This window comes from Rattus norvegicus, chromosome 10 (assembly GCF_036323735.1).
Source record: "Rattus norvegicus strain BN/NHsdMcwi chromosome 10, GRCr8, whole genome shotgun sequence".
Lineage (NCBI taxonomy): Eukaryota > Metazoa > Chordata > Mammalia > Rodentia > Muridae > Rattus > Rattus norvegicus.
In genome coordinates this window covers 58,517,501-58,537,916 of record NC_086028.1, presented here as the reverse complement: position 1 = coordinate 58,537,916, position 20,416 = coordinate 58,517,501, and the positions used below count along the sequence as shown (strand labels likewise).

Sequence of the window (20,416 nt, the reverse complement as noted above, 5' to 3'; positions counted from 1 at the left end):
TTATTATAGAGATGCATGGTAGGGGAGATATGAAATGTTATGTAGACACTACAGAAGACCACAGATCTGCTGACTTCCTGTGCCCATACTGAATATAAAAACACAATCTTTTATCAGGATTTAGGAATCACCCTTGGCCATCCAAGGTAAATTATCTGGATAGTGAGCTATTCCTTTGCTGTTTTTTTTTTACTTGAAAGTATTTTCTTTTTCTTCCCAATTGCATATTCACAGGACAATCTTTTGGGTATGATAATATACATCTTTGTCTTCTCTGATTTGTATTATTATCCTATACTTGAAGTATTTGGTTTGCGATAAATATTAATAAACATTTTAGTATCTATGTGGTTCTTACAATTGCTCTGTCTTCAAATATTCTCCTAAAACATATCATTTCAAGCCCCAGTCTAGAAAATTGAGTTGAATTATGTAACTTAATTTGGTTTCTGTGGGGAGAGATTCACTGTGTCCCAGGTTGATCTCAAATTCATAGTGATCTCCTGCCTCAGCCTTCTAAGTGCTTGAACATAGGTCTGCACTACTACATGGAGATAAGTTATGTAGTCCTTCTGGTTTTAAGTCTCTTCCTCTCTGTCTCCTTTCTGTCTCTCACTCTATGTGTTTCTGTCTCTGCCTCTCTGTTCTTCTGTCTCTATCTGTATCTCTCTATATCTCTGTATCTCTCTGTCTATGTAGAGGTCAGAGGTTATCAAAAGCCATGTATATTTCACAATATGTAAGATCTTATTGTTTGCTATAATTTATGCTAGGCTACCTGACTTCCAGTCTTCCAAGGATTCTCTTATCTTCACATTTCATCTTCCATAGGAGCACTGGGATTACAGATATATGCTACCACACTCATTGTATCATTCACAGGGGAAGCAGAATTTAGGAAACTGGGTTATGGTTTTCCCTACATGTCTCATCTTTCCATAATATTAAAACATGATTCTGAAGTATGCATCACTGAATGAAACAGCATTAAATATCCATAAACAGAGTGAAGGTCTCTTCATCCTGAGGCAGTTGGGTGGTTTCACTGAATGTTGGGCATGCTGGTCAAACACTATACATTTGGACTATACACCTACCCTCGCATGTCTCTTAATGCCCTTTTTCTGATTTCTTTGCCATCTAAAACTGCTAGGGTTCTTTAATCAAGACTGTCTAGAAGAAAATAGAAAAACATAACAGAAAGGGCAATTTATTTAAAGGATACAGTCTATACAATATTAGCAGCTGAGGGTCTAATACCTGCAGAGACAGCCTCAAGAGTCTCTAAGAAGAGTAGAGACTAAAGTCTTGTGTCTGAAGTCAGAATTTGTCTTTTGGAAGACTTCTCTTTTTTTATATCCTTTATCTTGTTCCATAGGAATTGCCATATTATAAAGATTGATTTCTTAGGTCTGCTTACTTCAATATTGACAATATTGAAAATACCTTCCTAACATCATTAAGAATTGACTAGCACTTGTCAAAACTTGTTATCATGGCCTTAAAAATATCAATCTCTTAGTGGTATGTATGGATAAGGAAGAACTCGAGATAATTTTGCATATATGTCCATACCTTGTTCTTGTCCTTATATTTTCAATAATTTATAGAAATTGTCATTAAATTTTCCTACATCAATACCAGTGATAGTCTCTGTAGATGCTTTTAATTATAATAATTACTAAAAACTATCATAAACTCTTACACTATGTGTTTAATAAATACAAAATTACCTCTCTGAACTTGATCACTTAGTGTCAAAGTTTTAGAGTGGTCAAGTAGAGTAACTTTGCATTCTGCAAAGCTTAAAGAAATAGATATGTTCATATGTGTGGCTGTACATATACATATACATGTTAGATAGATGGATAGATAGATAGTATGGAAAACTTCTTTAGAACCATCACACAATGAGAAAATGATAAATCACAGGCAATTCAATTCATCTAGGATGACTAGCAAGGTAAATCTAAGAAAAAAATTCAATTTCATGACAAGACTAAATAGAAAAATGTTTCAGAAAGAACTGCCTGGTGAACTATATGCTAAAAAGAAGTTAAAAGGCCTTAATAATTATTGATAAAGGCATGTTGATCTGAACAGTATACTACTTTTGATGATATTATTGTAGAGGACGTAAATGTGTGACATCATCTCAATGTCTGATGAATTTGAAATACATTCACCTTCATTTGGATTGTTAAATGCTGCTATTCTTCCTGAAAAGGCATTTGTGTAAAGAAATGACTAGAAGAAACCAAACTGCCATCTCTCAGTTCTTCCTTCTGGGCCTGCCCATTCCCCCAGAGTACCAACACCTGTTCTATGCCCTGTTCCTGGCCATGTACCTCACCACTCTCCTGGGGAACCTCATCATCATCATCCTCATTCTACTGGACTCCCATCTCCACACACCCATGTACTTGTTTCTCAGCAATTTATCCTTTGCCGACCTCTGTTTTTCCTCTGTCACAATGCCCAAGTTGTTGCAGAACATGCAGAGCCAAGTTCCATCCATCCCCTATGCAGGGTGCCTGGCACAGATATACTTCTTTCTGTTTTTTGGAGACCTTGGAAACTTCCTGCTTGTGGCCATGGCCTATGACCGCTATGTGGCCATCTGCTTCCCCCTTCATTACATGAGCATCATGAGCCCCAAGCTCTGTGTGAGTCTGGTGGTGCTGTCCTGGGTGCTGACTACCTTCCATGCCATGCTGCACACCCTGCTCATGGCCAGATTGTCATTCTGTGAGGACAGTGTGATCCCTCACTATTTCTGTGATATGTCTACTCTGCTGAAAGTGGCTTGTTCTGACACCCATGATAATGAATTAGCAATATTTATCTTAGGGGGCCCTATAGTTGTACTACCTTTCCTTCTCATCATTGTTTCTTATGCAAGAATTGTTTCCTCCATCTTCAAGGTCCCTTCTTCTCAAAGCATCCATAAAGCCTTCTCCACCTGTGGCTCCCACCTGTCTGTGGTGTCACTGTTCTATGGGACAGTCATTGGTCTCTACTTATGTCCTTCAGCTAATAACTCCACTGTGAAGGAGACTGTCATGTCTTTGATGTACACAATGGTGACACCCATGCTGAACCCCTTCATCTACAGCCTAAGAAACAGAGACATAAAAGATGCATTAGAAAAAATAATGTGCAAAAAGCAAATTCCCTCCTTTCTATGATGGTAATACTTCAGATCTTCATATAATTTCTTGCAGAAAAATGTTAATATTGTGCTGTTGTCACAGAATTTTTCCTCATCATGGATCCCTCTGTTTAAAGGTCCCACAACATAACTTTTCAACACACAAATTAGAAGTTTATATGAGGAGTTGAATTTGGGAAGTAAGTTTGGGGGATCTGAATATGCACATGTTACTTGTCCAGGTGGTCTTGAAAACACTAGCATAGAATTAAAGTCACATCTCTAATCCCCATGGTTTTCTATTTTAATTTACTCCATTTTATCATTTTGTCCAAATGTCTGTTTGACTGTGTGCTTATAAAACTGTACTTTATAATCTCAGATCAATATTTAATAATATCCAAGTAACTCAGCTTGCCAGCCTTTTTCCAGTCTTATACATGCTCTTTCTACAATTTGTCATTAAATAATTGCATCACTTAATTCCCTAGACTATGTGTTCATCATTTGTGTTGTTTTCTAGCATAGATGTTTGTTGTCTGTTCTCAGTGATATCTATAAGCTTATAAAATTCTCAAAAATGAGTATTTTTTAAAAGGGGCAAAGATAAAGATAGAGGGTTCATGGGGCCCCACCAGTTTTTTTAACTATTAATTGTTCACAGACTCTGGGAACGGATAACCACCATCTGTAGTAGTGTACTTATAGCTGATCTCACCAGGGTCCAACAGATAGACTAGATAATCTCAATAGGTCACAAAACAAAATGAATAGTCATAAATGTGAAAAGCAATCTGTGGAGAGGAGAGATATGACAGAAATCATAGGGAAGAGGTGAGAGTTGTTGTGTACATGTGTAAGATTATCAGAAAATTATCTAAAAAAATAATTTATAGTGACCATTAAAGAGAGCCACAACTGCACACAATACAAAGATCAATATATGTGAGGAGTCCTGCCTCGATGGCTACATCAACAGCATAGCTACTGCATTCTATGTCCAGGTAATATCACAGGAGAAGGAATGGAAAGATTACAAAAATCGGAATACCAGGAAGTCTACTGTGTGACTGCCTTTCTTAGAAATGTCCACTTTAACAAGGCCTGAACAATGACAATATCAATAGACATGCTAATACAGAAGTGAGCAAAAAATCTCACAGGGTCTCAACACCAGACGAAAAACTATAGGCAACTAATGATTACTAAGAAAAAGAGAGTTAAGTACTCCCAGGGATTAACCCCCTGGTTGATTACCCAATACAAAGCAGTTAGCCTTGAAATCATATCTATCCAAATAACAAACATGAGCTCATCAAGTTGTGCTTATATAGTTTTGATTGATAGACAGACAGACAAGTATATAATAAGCAGATAGATAAGAGACAGACAGACAGACAGACAGATAACAATAAAAAGAAAAAGAGGCTACTGCTTTGAGAGTGGATTGGAGGGAGGGAAAGAAAGGGGAAAGTGATGTATTTACTTTTTAATAAAATTTTAAAATAAAACAATTTAATACTAATGAAATAATGATAGGAGAGGGCCACCACCACCATACCATGCAGTAAGGATAGGCAGAGGATGCCCAAAGGCATGCCCATTTTGTGGACCTCTCTGCAGCAGGAGCCACTACAATGTACAAATATGTGGTGGAGAGATGGGAGAAAAAGAAAATCTGAATGAATTGAGCACTATGAAGAGAGAAGGAACTGAATACTTGAGAGTGGAGAGAAATAGCCTGAGATGAATAGCCTGCCCTGTCACCTGATGCCATAGTGAAGCTCCAGCCTGCACTGCCACTGAGGGCCATGTCTAGGTCTATAGCCACGTAGCAGCAGTAGGTCTGTATCAATGTTTGTGGTTCATATTACCAACAAAAGCCATTTTGAAAATCCCTGATCTGTGTTGCCACCTGAATGGTGATGCTGAAACATTATGCAGAGTTGACCCCAACCTCACTGCCTTCAGCATTCTGAAAAACTACTCCCACCCCTCAGTGGCTGCAGCACTCAGAAGAAAAGGCCCTACAACAGGCCCTGCACCATGCCATCCAGTAGAACTGGGTCTGCTGGTAGAAGCACAATCTCTGAGCACATGGCTCTAGAGAGCTTGTCCTGTCATCCCATTGCCACAGGTGGTATAGGCTAAGGAATGATAACCTCCCTCACTCCTCACTACCTTCAACTGGAGAGCTGACCCCAAGGTCCTGAGAGTAGGAGGGCTGGCTCTGCCCCTCACTGGCTGCAGAACTTATGAAAGAAAGGCCATGCACCTCACATGGGTAGCACAGTAGAGCTGGCACTTCTGGCTTGGGCACCAGTGAGCTGGCCCCAAAAGCATGAGATCTGGAAAGCTGTTTCTGCCCTTTGCTTGTTGTGGCATTGCTTGTGCTAGCTGGAACAGTGATGGAAAGCTCACCCTGATGGTGTGAATGCAACAGTTTGTGGACTGACCACCTCAGCTACAAGACAGCTCAGATACAGAGCTTTGAGTTGGCCCACCCTAATATCGACCCCATCTTTGAACTGCGAGAGCACATGAAGATGAAGGGGCTGGCCCTTCAGATCCAAGGCTGGAGAATCTCCATGATACAGGGCCAACAACAGGATATCCAAAAGGAGTAAGTCTATGTAGGATCCAGTATTGATAGTGTAGTAGAAGCCAAAGGCCTCAAACCAGACCAATAAGTCATTCCAATGAACACTTGAAAGCAAAGGTGTGTAATCAAAAGGGTATACTGTGTGACAAACTACAATTTCCACAGAATGGTGTTTGTTTTGTTTTAATTTCTTTTTTTTATTCTTTTGGGGAAAGAAGTTGCAGGGGCAGCGGGTAGATACAAAGGGATGAGGAGTGAGTAGGGTTGTGGTATATAATGTGAAAGTCACAAAGAATCAATAAAAAGTGATAATAAAATAGAATAATAATGTATACTATCCATTTGTATCTTTCTTGGGCATATTTCTAAAGAACTCTTTATCCTAACACAAAGATACTTGCTCTCCCATGTTTATTGTTACTCGATGTACAATAGCCAGGAAATGGAAACATCCTAGATGTCCATCAACTGATGTGGTACATTTACATAGTGGAATATTATTCAGCTGTTAAGAAAAAAATCATGAAACTTGCAGATAAATGCACAAAGTTTGACACAATCATTCTGAGTGAGGTGACCCAAACTCAGAAAAACACCTTTTCAGCTAATTGTTCTTAATTTTGTGTTTCTTCTGCTGAGACTTGACTATCCATTCATTAGCCACTTGTCTATCAGATTATTTGGGGTTTGTGTTGTTTGGTTACTTTCAGTTATTTATATAGCCTAGATGGTGACATATGCATGATGTGTACTTGGAAAAAGTCCACCCATTCTGTAGACTATCTCTTTACTCCACAGATATTTTTTGTTGTGAAGAAGCTAATTTCACATATCACATTTGTCAATTCTTGCAATTATCTCCTGCACTGTGGGAGTTCTTTTCAGATAGTCCCAGCCTGTGTTTAGTTATACCTTGAAGTGTTTTATTTAATTTCCTATAGCAGTTTCAAAGGTTAGGGTCAGATAGATTGATAGATAGATGATAAGTAGATAGATAGATAGATAGATAGATAGATAGATAGATAGATAGATAGATAGATTATAGATAAATGGATAGCTATAATGAAATAAAAATGTTAAATGTAAGATCTACAAATGAAAAAACATGCATTGTTTATTTTATTGTATCTTGATTTCTTCACTTGTTAAAATATTTATTTTTACTAATTTTGATTAAAATATTTTGTGAAATTTTCATATATTAATAAAATTTTACATACTTTTAGTCTTTCTTCTCCCTTTCCAATTTTTCCTACTTTATCTAATTCCCTCTCAAATTCATAACCTCCTCTATATTGTATGTATATATGTATATACACAGACAGATATACAGATAGATATAGAAAGACAGACAGATAGATGTATACATACTGCTGGGTCCATTTAGAATTGCTCAAACATGTATATGTTTAAGGCGGACAACTTTGGATTGAATAATGAACTTATCAGGGGTTCATACCTGGCAAAGAATGATCCTTCCTCTCTCAGCAGCCATTAGTTGCCTATAGCTTTTTATCTGATGTGGGACCTTATGAGATCTGTCCCCCCATTCATATTAGCTCATCAGCTAGTGCTGTCATTTTGTTCGTCTTATTTAGGTAACATTGTTGAGATTTCATAAGTACATCATCTCTATCACACGTGGAAAACACTATCCTATGGCAGATGCCCTGGTCCTTTGACTCTTACCATCTTTCCACCCCTTTTTCTAAACTGCTTTCTGATTCTGAGGTACAGAAGTTGTGTTGTAGATTTATCTTAATGGTTTGAGTATACTATGGTCATGTTCTCCATATTTTGACAAGTTACAGATTTCTATAATATTCTCTGTCTGTTGCATTTTTGAAATTTCTTTGATAAGGTTCCTCAGCTACACTTATCTGTAAGTATAAGGACATGTATTTTTTTAATGAAGTTAGAAATTATACTAGTTTAGGAAAGTGAAGGGATAAGTTCTCTAGGATCCATGATTTCATCAGCCATAGATGGATGGTTAAGTTTTGCAGTACCAGGTATTAATTACTTCCTATTGAGCAGAACTTAAGTCCAATTAGATAGATGTTGGTTACTCCAGCCTTGCAACTTCATTTTCGAGTTCCTCATTTTGAAATCTTTCACAATGTACATAATTTTTGAAGCTGTTCAAGTGATATTTTCTAATTTTCTGCTCCATGAATTTAATGTTGGGGTGACGGCTTGTATATGCTCAACCCAGGGAGGGGCACTATTAAAAGGTGTGACCCTATTAGAGTAGCTGTGACCTTGTTATGGTAGGTGTATCACTGTGGGCGTGGTCTTTAAGACCCCCATCCTAGCTGTCTCGAAGCTAGTATTCTGCTAGCAGCTCTCAGAGGAAGATGTAGAACTCTCAGCTCCTCCTGAACCATGCCTGCTAGGATGCTGCCATGTCCCCCCCTTGATAATGAACTGAACCTCTGAACCTGTAAGCCAGCCCCAATTAAATGTTGTCCTTATAAGAGTTTCCTTGATCATGGTGTCTGTTTGTAGCAGTAAAACCTTAACTAAGACAGATGGTATGCAGAAAAGCTATTGGATTTATTGTCTTGATTTTTTTCCATTGTTCTACTTCGTTGAAAGTGTGAGATCTAAGAGATTTGGGATAGAGGCTTAAAATCCTGTAAATGTAGATTTGTGATGGGATAATTTAAGTGCTGTAAGATTGTTTTTCCAAAATTATATTGCTGTGTCCAAAAATAAATATTACTATCATCTCTTCTTTTTTTAAAGATTTATTTATTTATTTTATGTATGTGAGTACACTGTAGCTGCCCTCAGACACAGCAGAAGAGGGCATCAGACCCCATATCAGATAGTTGTGAGTCACCACGTGGTTGCTGGGAATTGAACTCAGGACCTCTGGAAGGGCAGTCAGTGCTCTTAACCACTGAGCCATCTCTCCTCTCCAGCCCCTATCACCTCTAACAAATACAAATGCAATGAGAAACAATTTTGAATCCCTCAATTGAAAGTCTGCAGTGTGTCACTTCATAAAGAAGTTCATTAAGCTGATGACTGCCTTGTACATGGGACTGGTCCAGGAGTAAGAAACTATAAGTAATCTATGGCTTCTGGACCATAGACAGGGCCATAAGATGTGGCATTAGGGCATAAGGTGAAGCCTCTAAAGAATGGTAGGGGGGATGGTGGTGTAATGTTACTGATGTTTTCCTAAAGAGATAAGAATAAAACATGAGTAACCAAATGAGGTGGGAATATGGGTTTTTCATTTATATATTAATTAGAATAAGAATTAAACATGGTCTGGACAAGTTTCTCTTTCGTCTTATTTCTGTGTTTAACATTTTGGCAGAGGAAGTTGGTCACAGAAGTCTGATTCACCCTAGCAACATGACTATTCCTCATAAAAGCCTGGGAACATTTCCAAACTGTATGTCTTCAAAAGTCACTGTGACTTTTTGAATGAATGCTGGTCTCTGATGTATTTTCTATCCATGAGTGTTGTCTCTGATTGCTCTAGGAATTTTACAAACTCCTTTTCTCTGGGCCCCTTCTCCATTCCACAAAGAGTCAGATTTAGCTACATGAAAAAGTAAAGGGGTAAGAATCCATTCATTAGCTTCTTTCAAACTCTACCCTCCCCTAAGTACAGTAATGCTATTGGTGGTGATAATCAGTCACCGCTGTAAGACAATGAGAAAACTGGTCCTACAGAGGTTCCTGGTAATTACTGCATTTAATGAGGTACTGGACTCCTTTGGGATGCAGAGCCTCTTAGGCACAGGGATGAGTAGAAGAGGGTATGAGAGAAACAGAGGCGCATACTTAAGGGATGGTTGTAGGACGTGTTTGGACCTGTGTCTACAGTGACTAAAGAAGAGCAGTAACTTTTACCCTTGCACTCCGAGTAAAGTGATCTGTCTCCTTAAGTTCTTCCAGGCTGAGAGTATTGGTTTTATGTCACACTGGACACATTTTCAGGTACCATAAAATTATTCATTGCTATTTCTTCCCCATGAAGACTTTGCTACTATCGAAGGATTTTGTTTCATGGACACCATATATAGTGAGCACCAATTATAACTAATAATGACAGACTTCTTTACAATTACTTCTTATGCAATGTTCTCAAAGATCATATGATTGCAACAAAATTGTTTGGGTTTTCGAGGATGGGACTCACTTTGTTGCCTAAGGGTACTTTGAATTCAAAGTGTTCTTATGCCTTCAGCTACTGTGATCCTCAGCTGGAATTACAGTTGTATAATTCTGTGCCCAGCCTGCAGGTTCTTAAGTCAAATTTAATATACTTTCTGTGGTCCTTAATTCTTCTTTAATATGCCTACACCTATGAAGATTTAGTAAACTATAGACAAGTTGAAAGATCCAAGATCATAATTTATCTGACAAAGCTAAACCTTTATGCTTAGTAGTAATAGATGCAATTGTTCTTTAATATAATCCACTGACCATGCTACTGGCATCATCTGTGTGTGCATTTGTCATGTAGAATCTGAACTACAGAGGCATAATCTGGTCTGTGTGCAATTTCAGACAAGAGATTTTAGACTTATGAAAATATCTGAATGGGTCAGAAGTGCAGTGTCCTATAATATTGGTGAGTAAAAATTATTTCCTTACATTTTAGCTCAGAGAGTGACATTGAAGTTGATGTGGGAAAACAAATAGGATTAATTTATTTTATATATCATTGTAAATATTAAAAAAAACATGTACTTGTCTCAAAATCTCTGGTGCTCTTCCTTTCATGTTTATACTATTGTTTGAAGGGCTTCCTGCATACTTAATGTTAGAAACACTTCATGAGAAATTCTCGCTTTCCAGATCAAACTTGTATATTTGACAGCTGAAACAGATAGGAAGTCATTAGAGGTCATCAGTAGAAATAAGTCCAGGTTAGGTCTCTGGTTTCTGATTACATCATCCTATGTAAGATATGGGTCCCAGTCATTCACAGAGCAAAAAGAACTTCAGAAACTGTGTGATTTTCCTACATATATCTTCATTTGATAATACTCAGATATACAAACAGTGAACATCATAAACATTACCAACAGAATGAAGCATTTGATTGGTCTCATATAGTCTCTGTTTCTCTCTTTGTCTCTCACTGTCTCTCGCTCTTTCTTTCCCTCTCTTCCTCAGTCCTTCTCTTCCTCACTCCAATTTTCATTTGCTTTTTGGGGGCAATGTTTCTCTTTCTCTGCTTGATGCTAGCTGTCAAATGCTATACTTGGGACATGCTAGGCAAGTGCCATACCATCGAGCTACATTTCCAGCCCTCCCACATCTCGTAAGAATCCTCCTCTGCTCCCTTTGTCAGAAAAGAGACATCTTGAGTATTATTCAAAAAGGTTTCCCAGAAGAAATATAATAGGGGGAGTGTGTTCTTGATTGGATCAACCCAGTATCTTCAGGGCCAGTCAGCACAGTGGAGTCCCTGAAAATATTAGAGGTTGGAGTTTTTAGTCCAGTCTGGAAGCAAAATTCTTCAGAAGAGTGCACTTTCTTCTAATATCCTTCAATATGAGTCTCATTACAGCATGAACAGTAATCTTCTTTATTCAAATACGCTGACTAAATTATTGACAATGTTGAAATGAAACTTTAGAGAAACATTAAAATTTACATATCTCAAAATCAGTATTTTCAAGTATCTAATGAGCTAGACAACATTGGGTAATTGTAGAAGAGAAGGCCCCAGGTATTTTGAAACAAGTACATCCTTCGTTTTATATTTTCAATAATTTATAAAAATAATCATCACATTCATTTTCCTACATTAATCTCAATGACATTCAAAATTGAAGCATAAAAATGTTATTCTTAGTCACCAACATCACAGAAAAATCATACATCTGACCTACCCATATAATTTTTGTGCATATAAAATTTTTGTCTGAAGCTCATTACAAAATTTCAGGTTTTTCACAGTAAACTGTTATGTAGTAAGTCTATATCCTGAAAATATTTTAAAAGAGTATTAATTCTACTTGAAATAAAAGTTTTATGTCTTTAACATTAGATGAAACATTAAATCATAAACATTAAATCATGAAGGATACACTGGGTGAAGAAATCACAGACTACAGAGAATGATAGTAATGAGAACTGGAAAGTTTTGAAAACTGGAGATAAAATACTATGACTTCCAACAAAGGCTTTACTGCACAGTAAAATAAAAATGTGAGGCTGTGTACATGCTAAAATGTATGCCTTTTTCTTAAGAGTAATGATAATCCCCGTGAAGCAATAATCATGAAAAATTCAAATTATCATCTCAGAACACAACTGTATGGATAAAACATGTTGAAACGGGGTTTGCCAGGACAGACATTGACATAAAGGAAACATTTGCTTTGATATTCCAGGAGACAGAAGATGCCACATTGCTCTGGGAATATGGACTTTTGGTAAGATATGAAGGAACAGCAAGTGAACACACAGGAAAACCTATCAGATGTCCTAGACTGAAGGTACAACAAACAAGTGAATTCGCTAAAATTCATGTTTCTGATGTTATTTGGAATTCCTTTTGCTCAACTATAAAAGCAGTGGGGATAGGAGGTCTTGAGTGAGCTAAGCAACACCATTAAGATGTATTTGAAATCTCTTGAACTTCAGATAAGATAGTTAGCAATGCAAAGCAGAATCTACAGGGAAAAGACTATTGTCATTGGCAATGAGCTTATACATAGAATTTTGAGAGTATTTGGCTCAGAAAACATCTCTCAGACCATGGCCATGTGAGATACTAATAGAAGAAAAAGTTAACTACTGTTGTTTAATATTCATAAAATAATAGTAAAAAATCGGGACAGGTAAGAGGAAAATAATGTTGAACTGTGTCTCAGAAACAAATATACAAAATGTTTATGGGGTAATGAGCACTGCAGCATAATAGAAAAATGAAATATTCAATCATCAGTATTATAGAATCAATAAACATTTGGAATACATATGTAATTACTGTGATGATTGAGGAATTAATATTGTTGACCGCATAACAGATGATTAACAAGAATACATGATCACGTTTATTTTAAAAACTGATATATTGCCCCACATGTGGCCCATACATATACAGCCACCTAATTAGACAAGATGGATGAAGCAAAGAAGTGCAGGCAGACAGGAGCCGGATGTAGATTTCTCCTGAGAGGCACAGCCAGAATACAGCAAATACAGAGGCGAATGCCAGCAGCAAACCACTGAACTGAGAACAGGACCCCCGTTGAAGGAATCAGAGAAAGAACTGGAAGAGCTTGAAGGGGCTCGAGACCCCATATGTACAACAATGCCAAGCAACCAGAGCTTCCAGGGACTAAGCCACTACCTAAAGACTATACATGGACTGACCCTGGACTCTGACCTCATAGATAGCATTGAATATCCTAGTAAGAGCACCAGTGGAAGGGGAAGCCCTGGGTCCTGCTAAGACTGAACCCCCAGTGAAAGTGATTGTTGGGGGGAGGGCGGCAATGGGGGGAGGATGGAGAGGGGAACACCCATAAAGAAGGGGAGGGGGAGGGGTTAGGGGGATGCTGGCCCATAAACTGGGAAAGGGAATAACACTCGAAATGTAAATAAGAAATACTCAAGTTAATAAAAAAAAAGTTGTAAAAAAAAACTGATAGATTTTTCTCTTAAAGGTACCATAGACACCATGACAGAAAGGAACCAAACTGTCATCTCCCAGTTCCTTCTCCTGGGCCTGCCCATCCCCCCAGAGCACCAGCACGTGTTCTACGCCCTGTTCCTGTCCATGTACCTCACCACTGTTCTAGGGAACCTCATCATCATCATCCTCATTCTACTGGATTCCCATCTCCACACACCCATGTACTTGTTTCTCAGCAACTTGTCCTTCTCTGACCTCTGCTTTTCCTCTGTTACGATGCCCAAGTTGTTGCAGAACATGCAGAGCCAAGTTCCATCCATCCCCTATGCAGGCTGCCTGTCACAAATATACTTCTTTCTGTTTTTTGGAGACCTCGGGAACTTCCTGCTTGTGGCCATGGCCTATGACCGCTATGTGGCCATCTGCTTCCCCCTTCATTACATGAGCATCATGAGCCCCAAGCTCTGTGTGAGTCTGGTGGTGCTGTCCTGGGTGCTGACTACCTTCCATGCCATGCTGCACACCCTGCTCATGGCCAGATTGTCATTCTGTGAGGACAATGTGATCCCCCACTTTTTCTGTGACATGTCTGCTCTGCTGAAGCTGGCCTGCTCTGACACCCGTGTTAATGAGGTTGTGATATTTATTGTGGTCAGCCTCTTTCTTGTCCTTCCATTTGCCCTCATTATCATGTCCTATGTAAGAATTGTGTCTTCCATTCTCAAGGTCCCTTCTTCTCAAGGTATCTACAAAGCCTTTTCCACATGTGGATCTCACCTGTCTGTAGTGTCACTGTTCTATGGGACAGTCATTGGTCTCTATTTATGTCCTTCCAGTAATAATTCTACTGTGAAGGAGACTGTCATGTCTTTGATGTACACAGTGGTGACTCCCATGCTGAACCCCTTTATCTACAGCCTGAGGAATAGAGATATAAAGGGAGCAATGGAAAGAATCTTTTGCAAAAGAAAAATTCAACTAAACCTATAATGATAAAAATTGAAATTTTAACATAATTTCATTCTATAAACATACTAATGTGAATATTTTGTAGAATTTTTCACCATGAAAGCCCACAAGCTATACTAATGGTCCACTATATTAAGAAGTTAAGTAGTTTAACAAGGAGACTGGGTCTAAGGGACCTGATCTACCTTTCTCTTTGTCTTGCCTGTCTTTGTTCCTGGAAAATTATAGTGTAGATGTATTACAATGCTAGACTCTTGCTCCTTCTGATATGAACTTATTTTCAGATTTTAGCATTTGTTCAAACTTCTGCTTTTTATCTATCTCTATCTGCTTGGAGCCAAAGGTTCTTCTTTCTGACTCTCTTGAAGGTAGCGAAGGGGGAAGAGCATCAGTGGGGTGCAAGGCTTGGTCTTCTGAGATACTTAGGATTGCTGTTTAATAAGAAAATGTTTACCTATCTATGTCTAAGTCATTTTGCTGCAGTAGCTGACCCATTTGTCTGAGTTCCTCTGAGACCAGAAAACTGCAGCCTCTGGCATTTAACAGCTCATAGTAAAACAGTGGGGAATTAAGAAAAGTAGACATTGTTCTAAGTCTGCAGGAACTGTGTGGCTCTAACTCCCAGACTGCTAGTTGAAGTCACAGGAAGAAAAAGGGACACTTAGAAAAGTGGGAGGTTTTGTTTGTTTTGGGTTGATCTTAACAGTAAATAATTTTATTAAAAGCATAATGTATATACAAGTTTATGCATTTTCTATATTTCTCCTAAAAGTGTCATGCCCAACATGTGTTGTTTTAACTTTGTACATGTCATTTTAAACTAAAAAAATGTATAAATGTCCAAATAAACATATGGATATTGTGAAAAGTGGTTTTAATCTTTACTTCTAAGTTCTATATCTAAAAAGTTTTCTAAGAATTGATCCTGTCTGAAAAAATTGCATGAACAAAAATGGAGAAAAGCCTGAAAGAAAGGAGGTTCAGCGACAGTCCCAAATTGGGATCCAGCTCAAGGGGAGGCCCCAAGGCCTGACACTATTACTGATGCTATGATGTGTTCCAAACAGGGGCCAATCATGACTTCCCTCCAAAAGGCCCAACAAGCAGCTGAAAGAGTCAGATGCAGATATTTACACCCAACCAATGGACAGAAGCTGCTGACACCCGTGGTTGAATTAGGGAAAACCTGGAAGAAGCTGAGGAGGGTGACCCCATAAGAAGATTAGCAACCTCAACTAATATGGACCTCCGGGATCTCTCAGACACTGAGCCACCAACCAGGCAGCATACACCAGCTGATATGAGGCCCCCTACACATACAGCAGAGGAATACCTGGTCTGGCCTCAGTGAGAGAAGATGCACCTAACCCTCGAGAGACTTGGGGCCCCAGGAAGTAGGGAGGTCTGGTGGTAGGGAGACATCCTTCTTGGAGATGGGGGAGGGAGGATACATGGGAAGGGGTGTGGTCAGGGGGTATAGACTGGGAGGAGGATGAAGTCTGGACTGTACAAAGGATTAAAGAAGAAAAAGAAAAGATCTCCAAAAATGTTCTCTCTGCTCTCTTCTCCTAATCTTGCTCTCATGTACTCTAAGTTGTAAATGCTTGCTTTCTAACTCAGAAATTAACTGGAAGACTGGCAGAGTTTTCATTGCAGTTTTGATATCAGGAAGGGCTTCATAACAGTTCTATTATAAAAAGAAATATTGGTCACCTTCTAGTCACTCACCATGAGGGGCTGATTGAGGGTTGGCCCCAAAAAGCTGGAAAAATGAACCTCTTGCGTTTGCATCAAACTCCATGTTTGTGTCTCACTTGGGGCGTCTCCCAGTAGTTAAGACTCACTTCGAGCCTTACATTTGGTGCGTTGGCCAGGAAGCCTGACCCACTATGTGGTCGCAAGGAATGGTAGTCGGAGGAACAGCTTGAGCTTGATGTCAGGTACCACATTTGTCTATATCTGTGTTATCTGTATCCATGTTTTCTGTCTTGCTTTTGGTTTGCTCATGAGTGTCTGTAAAGCTTAGAGAGCCTCTGGTCTGGTGCAGTCAAGTTGTGGCTGGCAGACGTGCCTTAAGGTCATGACTTGGTGAGTCTGGAGGATGCTTCAGCCCACCCCCACTTAAGGGAGTTGGGAGGACTCTGCTCCTTTTGGAACCTGTTAGACTCGATACCAGCGTAAGCTGGCTGAGTCACCTGTTGGACTCTACATCAGTGTAAGCCTGACTGAGTTACCCGATTACCTGGTGTCTGCGCCCATGGCAGTGGTGAATTGTCCGTGTGTTGATTGTCTTTCTCTTTGCTTTTGGACTTCAGTATCAGCAGGAGCCGACAAAATCTTGTTCTGTGCCTATGGCAGGGGTGAATTGTCTGTGTCTTGATTGTCTTTCTCTGTTTTTTTGGACTTGGACTTCAACTGACATTATTTTTGGACATGGGACAAACTGAATCTAACCCCATTAAACATCCTAGTTAGCCACTAGACAGAAGTTGGGGAAAGAGGAGAAAACTTGTCAGTAGTAGTAAAGAAGGGCAGATTAGTTACTCTCTGCTCCTTTGAATGGCCCACTTTCAGAATAGGGTGGCCACCCGGAGGGACCCTTGATTTTCAATTGATCAAAGCAGTAAAGGAAAGACCCCTTAGACCAGGATCCCTCAGGCACCCAGACCAAGGGCCCTATGTAGTTACCTGAAAGGATCTAGTGGAGGACACACCCCCATCCTTCTTGGATAAAAGCTTTTTTGTCTCTAAGACTCTCACAGGTCTTAGCCATGAAGGAGAATAACCCTGTAGAGACCAATGAGTCTGTAAAGAACAACATCCTCCAGGACCTTCCACAATGGATCTGATACTGTTGGATCCTCCACCCTCTTATCGCTCTACCATGGTCCCAGTTCCCATGGCCCCTCCTCAAGGATCTCCATTGAGCCCTCATCCAGCATCCCTTTACCCCCCTCCTCTGGCCCCAACAAGGGAAGGGTGGGAAGGGGCCCTCAGAACCAGGACTGACCATGGGGACCAGAAACAAAAGGGCCACTTCACCCAATGTAACAGTGGTCCTCCCCCTCTGAGCCTACAGGCCCATAGATGAGGATTGCAATCAGGCTATGCAATACTGACCTTTCATTTTGCCTGACTTGTACTGATATCCAACAAATCAGGAGGGTGTCCTTTATTACCAAAGAGCAAGAGAGGATAATGCAGGAAGCCATAAAGAATGTCCCCCCTCAGACAAGGGGGCACCATCGATTGACCAGGCTGTCATCAACAGCAGATATCCCCTGGCTAGACCTGACAGGGACTTTAATATGGCAGGAAGTAAGGAGTACCTGAAGGTCTACCACCAGATTCTGTTGGCAGATTTCAAGGGGGTCGCAGGATGACCCACAAATTTAACCAAAGTACATGAGGTTAAGCATGGACCAGACGAGTCACCCTCAGCCTTTCTAGAACGTCTCATGAAGCCATTCCACCAATATACACACTATGACCCCAGCAGCAAGGAGCACAAAGCTACTGTGACAATGGCTTTTATAGACCTGGCTATAAAAGATCTATGTAGGGATATCAGGAAAAAGCTTCAGAGGCAGAGGGACTACAGGATAAGTTGTTGAGGGATTTAGTACAGGTTGCTGAGAAAGTCTACCATAACAGGGAGACAGAGAAGGAGCAGAGAAAGAGGAAGATGATGAAAGAGAGATGAAAAAAGAGAAGTGACAGAAAAGGAATTTTTAGAGAATCTTGGCTACAATAGTTAGGGAAAGCATAGAGCAAAGACTCCAACCAAAGAGAGACAGAAAACCCCCTTGAAAAGGACCAGTGTGCATATTGTGAGGAGAGAGGCCACTGGGCCTGAGAGTTTCCCAACAAATAGAAGCCAGGGGCAGGAAATCCCAGGCCTTGGAAAAAGCACCTCCCCCCAGATGTTGAAGGTGTTAACCCTGAGGGAAGATAGCAACTACGGAAGACAGGGTTCAGACTCCCTTCCCTGAACCCAGGGTAACCTTGAAAGTGGAAGGGAAACTCATCCAATTCTTGGTGAATCCTGGGGCCCAACACTCAGTCCTCCTCCAAGTTGATGGGCCAGTTTCCAGCAAAAAACTCATGAGTCCAAGAGGCCACTGGGAATAAACAATATTCATGGACTACCTGAAAAATTGTGGACCAGGGCATGGGCCAGGTATCCCAATCATTTATGACTGCCCCTGTCCCTTGCTCAGGAGAGATTTGTTATCCAAGATGGGGGCTCAAAGCTACTTCCTTCCTGAGGGTCCTCAATTGAGGGGGCCTGCTGAAGAACCTGTCCAGGTCTTTAGCATTAGGCTGGAGAACAAATACATATTGTTTGAGACAAACACCCAAAAGACAGAAGGTATTGCTTGGTGGCTAGAAAGGTTTCCTCTTACTTGGGCTGAAATGGCTGGGCTAGGTCATGCGTATCTGCAGGCTGTGGAACATAGTGGAACTTAAGACCCAGGCTGATTCTGCCTTGGTGTGCCAGTACCCAATGTCCGGGGAGGCATGAGGAAGAATTAAGCCACACATCCCCCAGCTCTTCCAGCATAGGGGGTTACATTTGGCCTGGAACACACCACTCCTGACAGTTAAGAAACCAGGCACTAACAATTATTGCTCAGTCCAGGACCTAAAAGAGATAAACTGTGGTAGAGTGGCTGACATCCACCCTATTGTGCCTAACCCCTACACTCCGTTGAGTTCTTTGTCACCTTCCAGAAATTGGTACACAGTTTTAGACTTGAAAGATGCTTTCTTCTGCCTGACCTTGGCACCCCAAAGTTAAGAGTACTTCACCTTTGAATGGAAAGACCCAGAGGATGGGACCACCTATCGGCTGACATGGACTAGATTCTCCACCAGGTGGGCTCAACCCTGCCATCTTGCTGCCCAATCCTGACCTAGAGCCACCACAGCACAAGTGTCAAATAATGACAGAAGCCCATGGGTAGAGGAACAACCTCTCAAACCAACCCCTTCCAGAAGCTGAGGCTACCTGGTTTACAGACAGGAGCAGTTTTCTTCATGAAGATCAGAGATGAGTGGGTGCTGCCGTGGTGGACGACACAAATGTCAGATGGGCTGGCTGAACCTCTACCCTTCAGCATATTGGCGCAGTAAGGAGAGCTAATTTCCCTTGGAACTTGGGGCCAGCAAGAAAATTAACATCTACACAGATAACAGGTATGCCTTTGCCACAGCCCATGTTCCTGGAGCTATATACCGAGAGAGGACTGCTCACATCAGAGGGAATAAAATAAAAAACAGAAATCTTGGATCTCTTGCATGCCCTGATGAAGCCAGCAACTGTGAGTAGTATTCATTGCCCAGGACATCAGAAGGGAAGAGACTCAGTGGCACAGGGCAATAACTAGGTAGATCAAGTGGCTCGAGAAGTGGCTATGCAGGAGCCTATCACAGTTATGGGCCTGCAAGAGGCACCCGCTGGGAACCAGGATTGGACTAAGAGATGGCCTCACTTAGAATATACAATGGAAGAAAAGGCCCAAATTGCTTAGAAGAGGAAGGACAATGGCACACACAAAAGGGGAAAACTATACTCCCTAGAGAATAAACAACTCACTTGGCTAAATTCACAAATGGATTCATTTAAGGGATAAGAAGTTCATCCAAGCAGTCAAGGTGTATGTAATGGACCTTAGGTTTTTAGCCAGAGAGACAGTAGAACAGTGTAAGGTATGTCAGCAAGTAAATACTTATGCAGCCAAGAGCAAACAGGGCAAGAGACCTAGAGGAGAATGACCTGGAGTATATTGGGAGGTCATTTTCACAGAAGTTAAGTCAGGAAAATATGGTTACAAATATTTCCTAGTATTTGTAGATTCTTTCTCTAGATGGGTTGAGGCTTTCCCCACCAAGCAGGAAACAGCTACTGTGATTGCCAAAAAGATATTAGAAGAAATTTCCCCAAGGTTTGGAATGCCCAAGGTAATTGGATCGGACAACGGTCCTGCTTTTGTTTCTAAGGTAAGACAGGAATTGGCAAAGATATTGGAGACTAATTGGAAGCTTCATTGTACATACTGTCCCCAGAGCT

At 40.3% G+C, this 20,416-nt stretch overlaps 2 protein-coding genes across 2 annotated transcripts; both read left to right on the top strand.

Annotated features, from left to right (window-relative positions):
- The first annotated feature begins 2,243 nt into the window (after positions 1 to 2,243).
- Or1e16d (olfactory receptor family 1 subfamily E member 16D) lies at positions 2,244 to 3,188 on the top strand. The gene has a single exon (NM_001000723.1). It carries the CDS (start codon positions 2,244 to 2,246, stop codon positions 3,186 to 3,188), a length of 945 nt encoding a protein of 314 aa, NP_001000723.1.
- A 10,231-nt stretch (positions 3,189 to 13,419) lies between these two features.
- Positions 13,420 to 14,364, top strand: Olr1469 (olfactory receptor Olr1469). Its single transcript, NM_212527.1, is given in 1 exon segment — positions 13,420 to 14,364. A coding segment is annotated over 1 exon segment (945 nt).
- Positions 14,365 to 20,416: the final 6,052 nt, after the last annotated feature.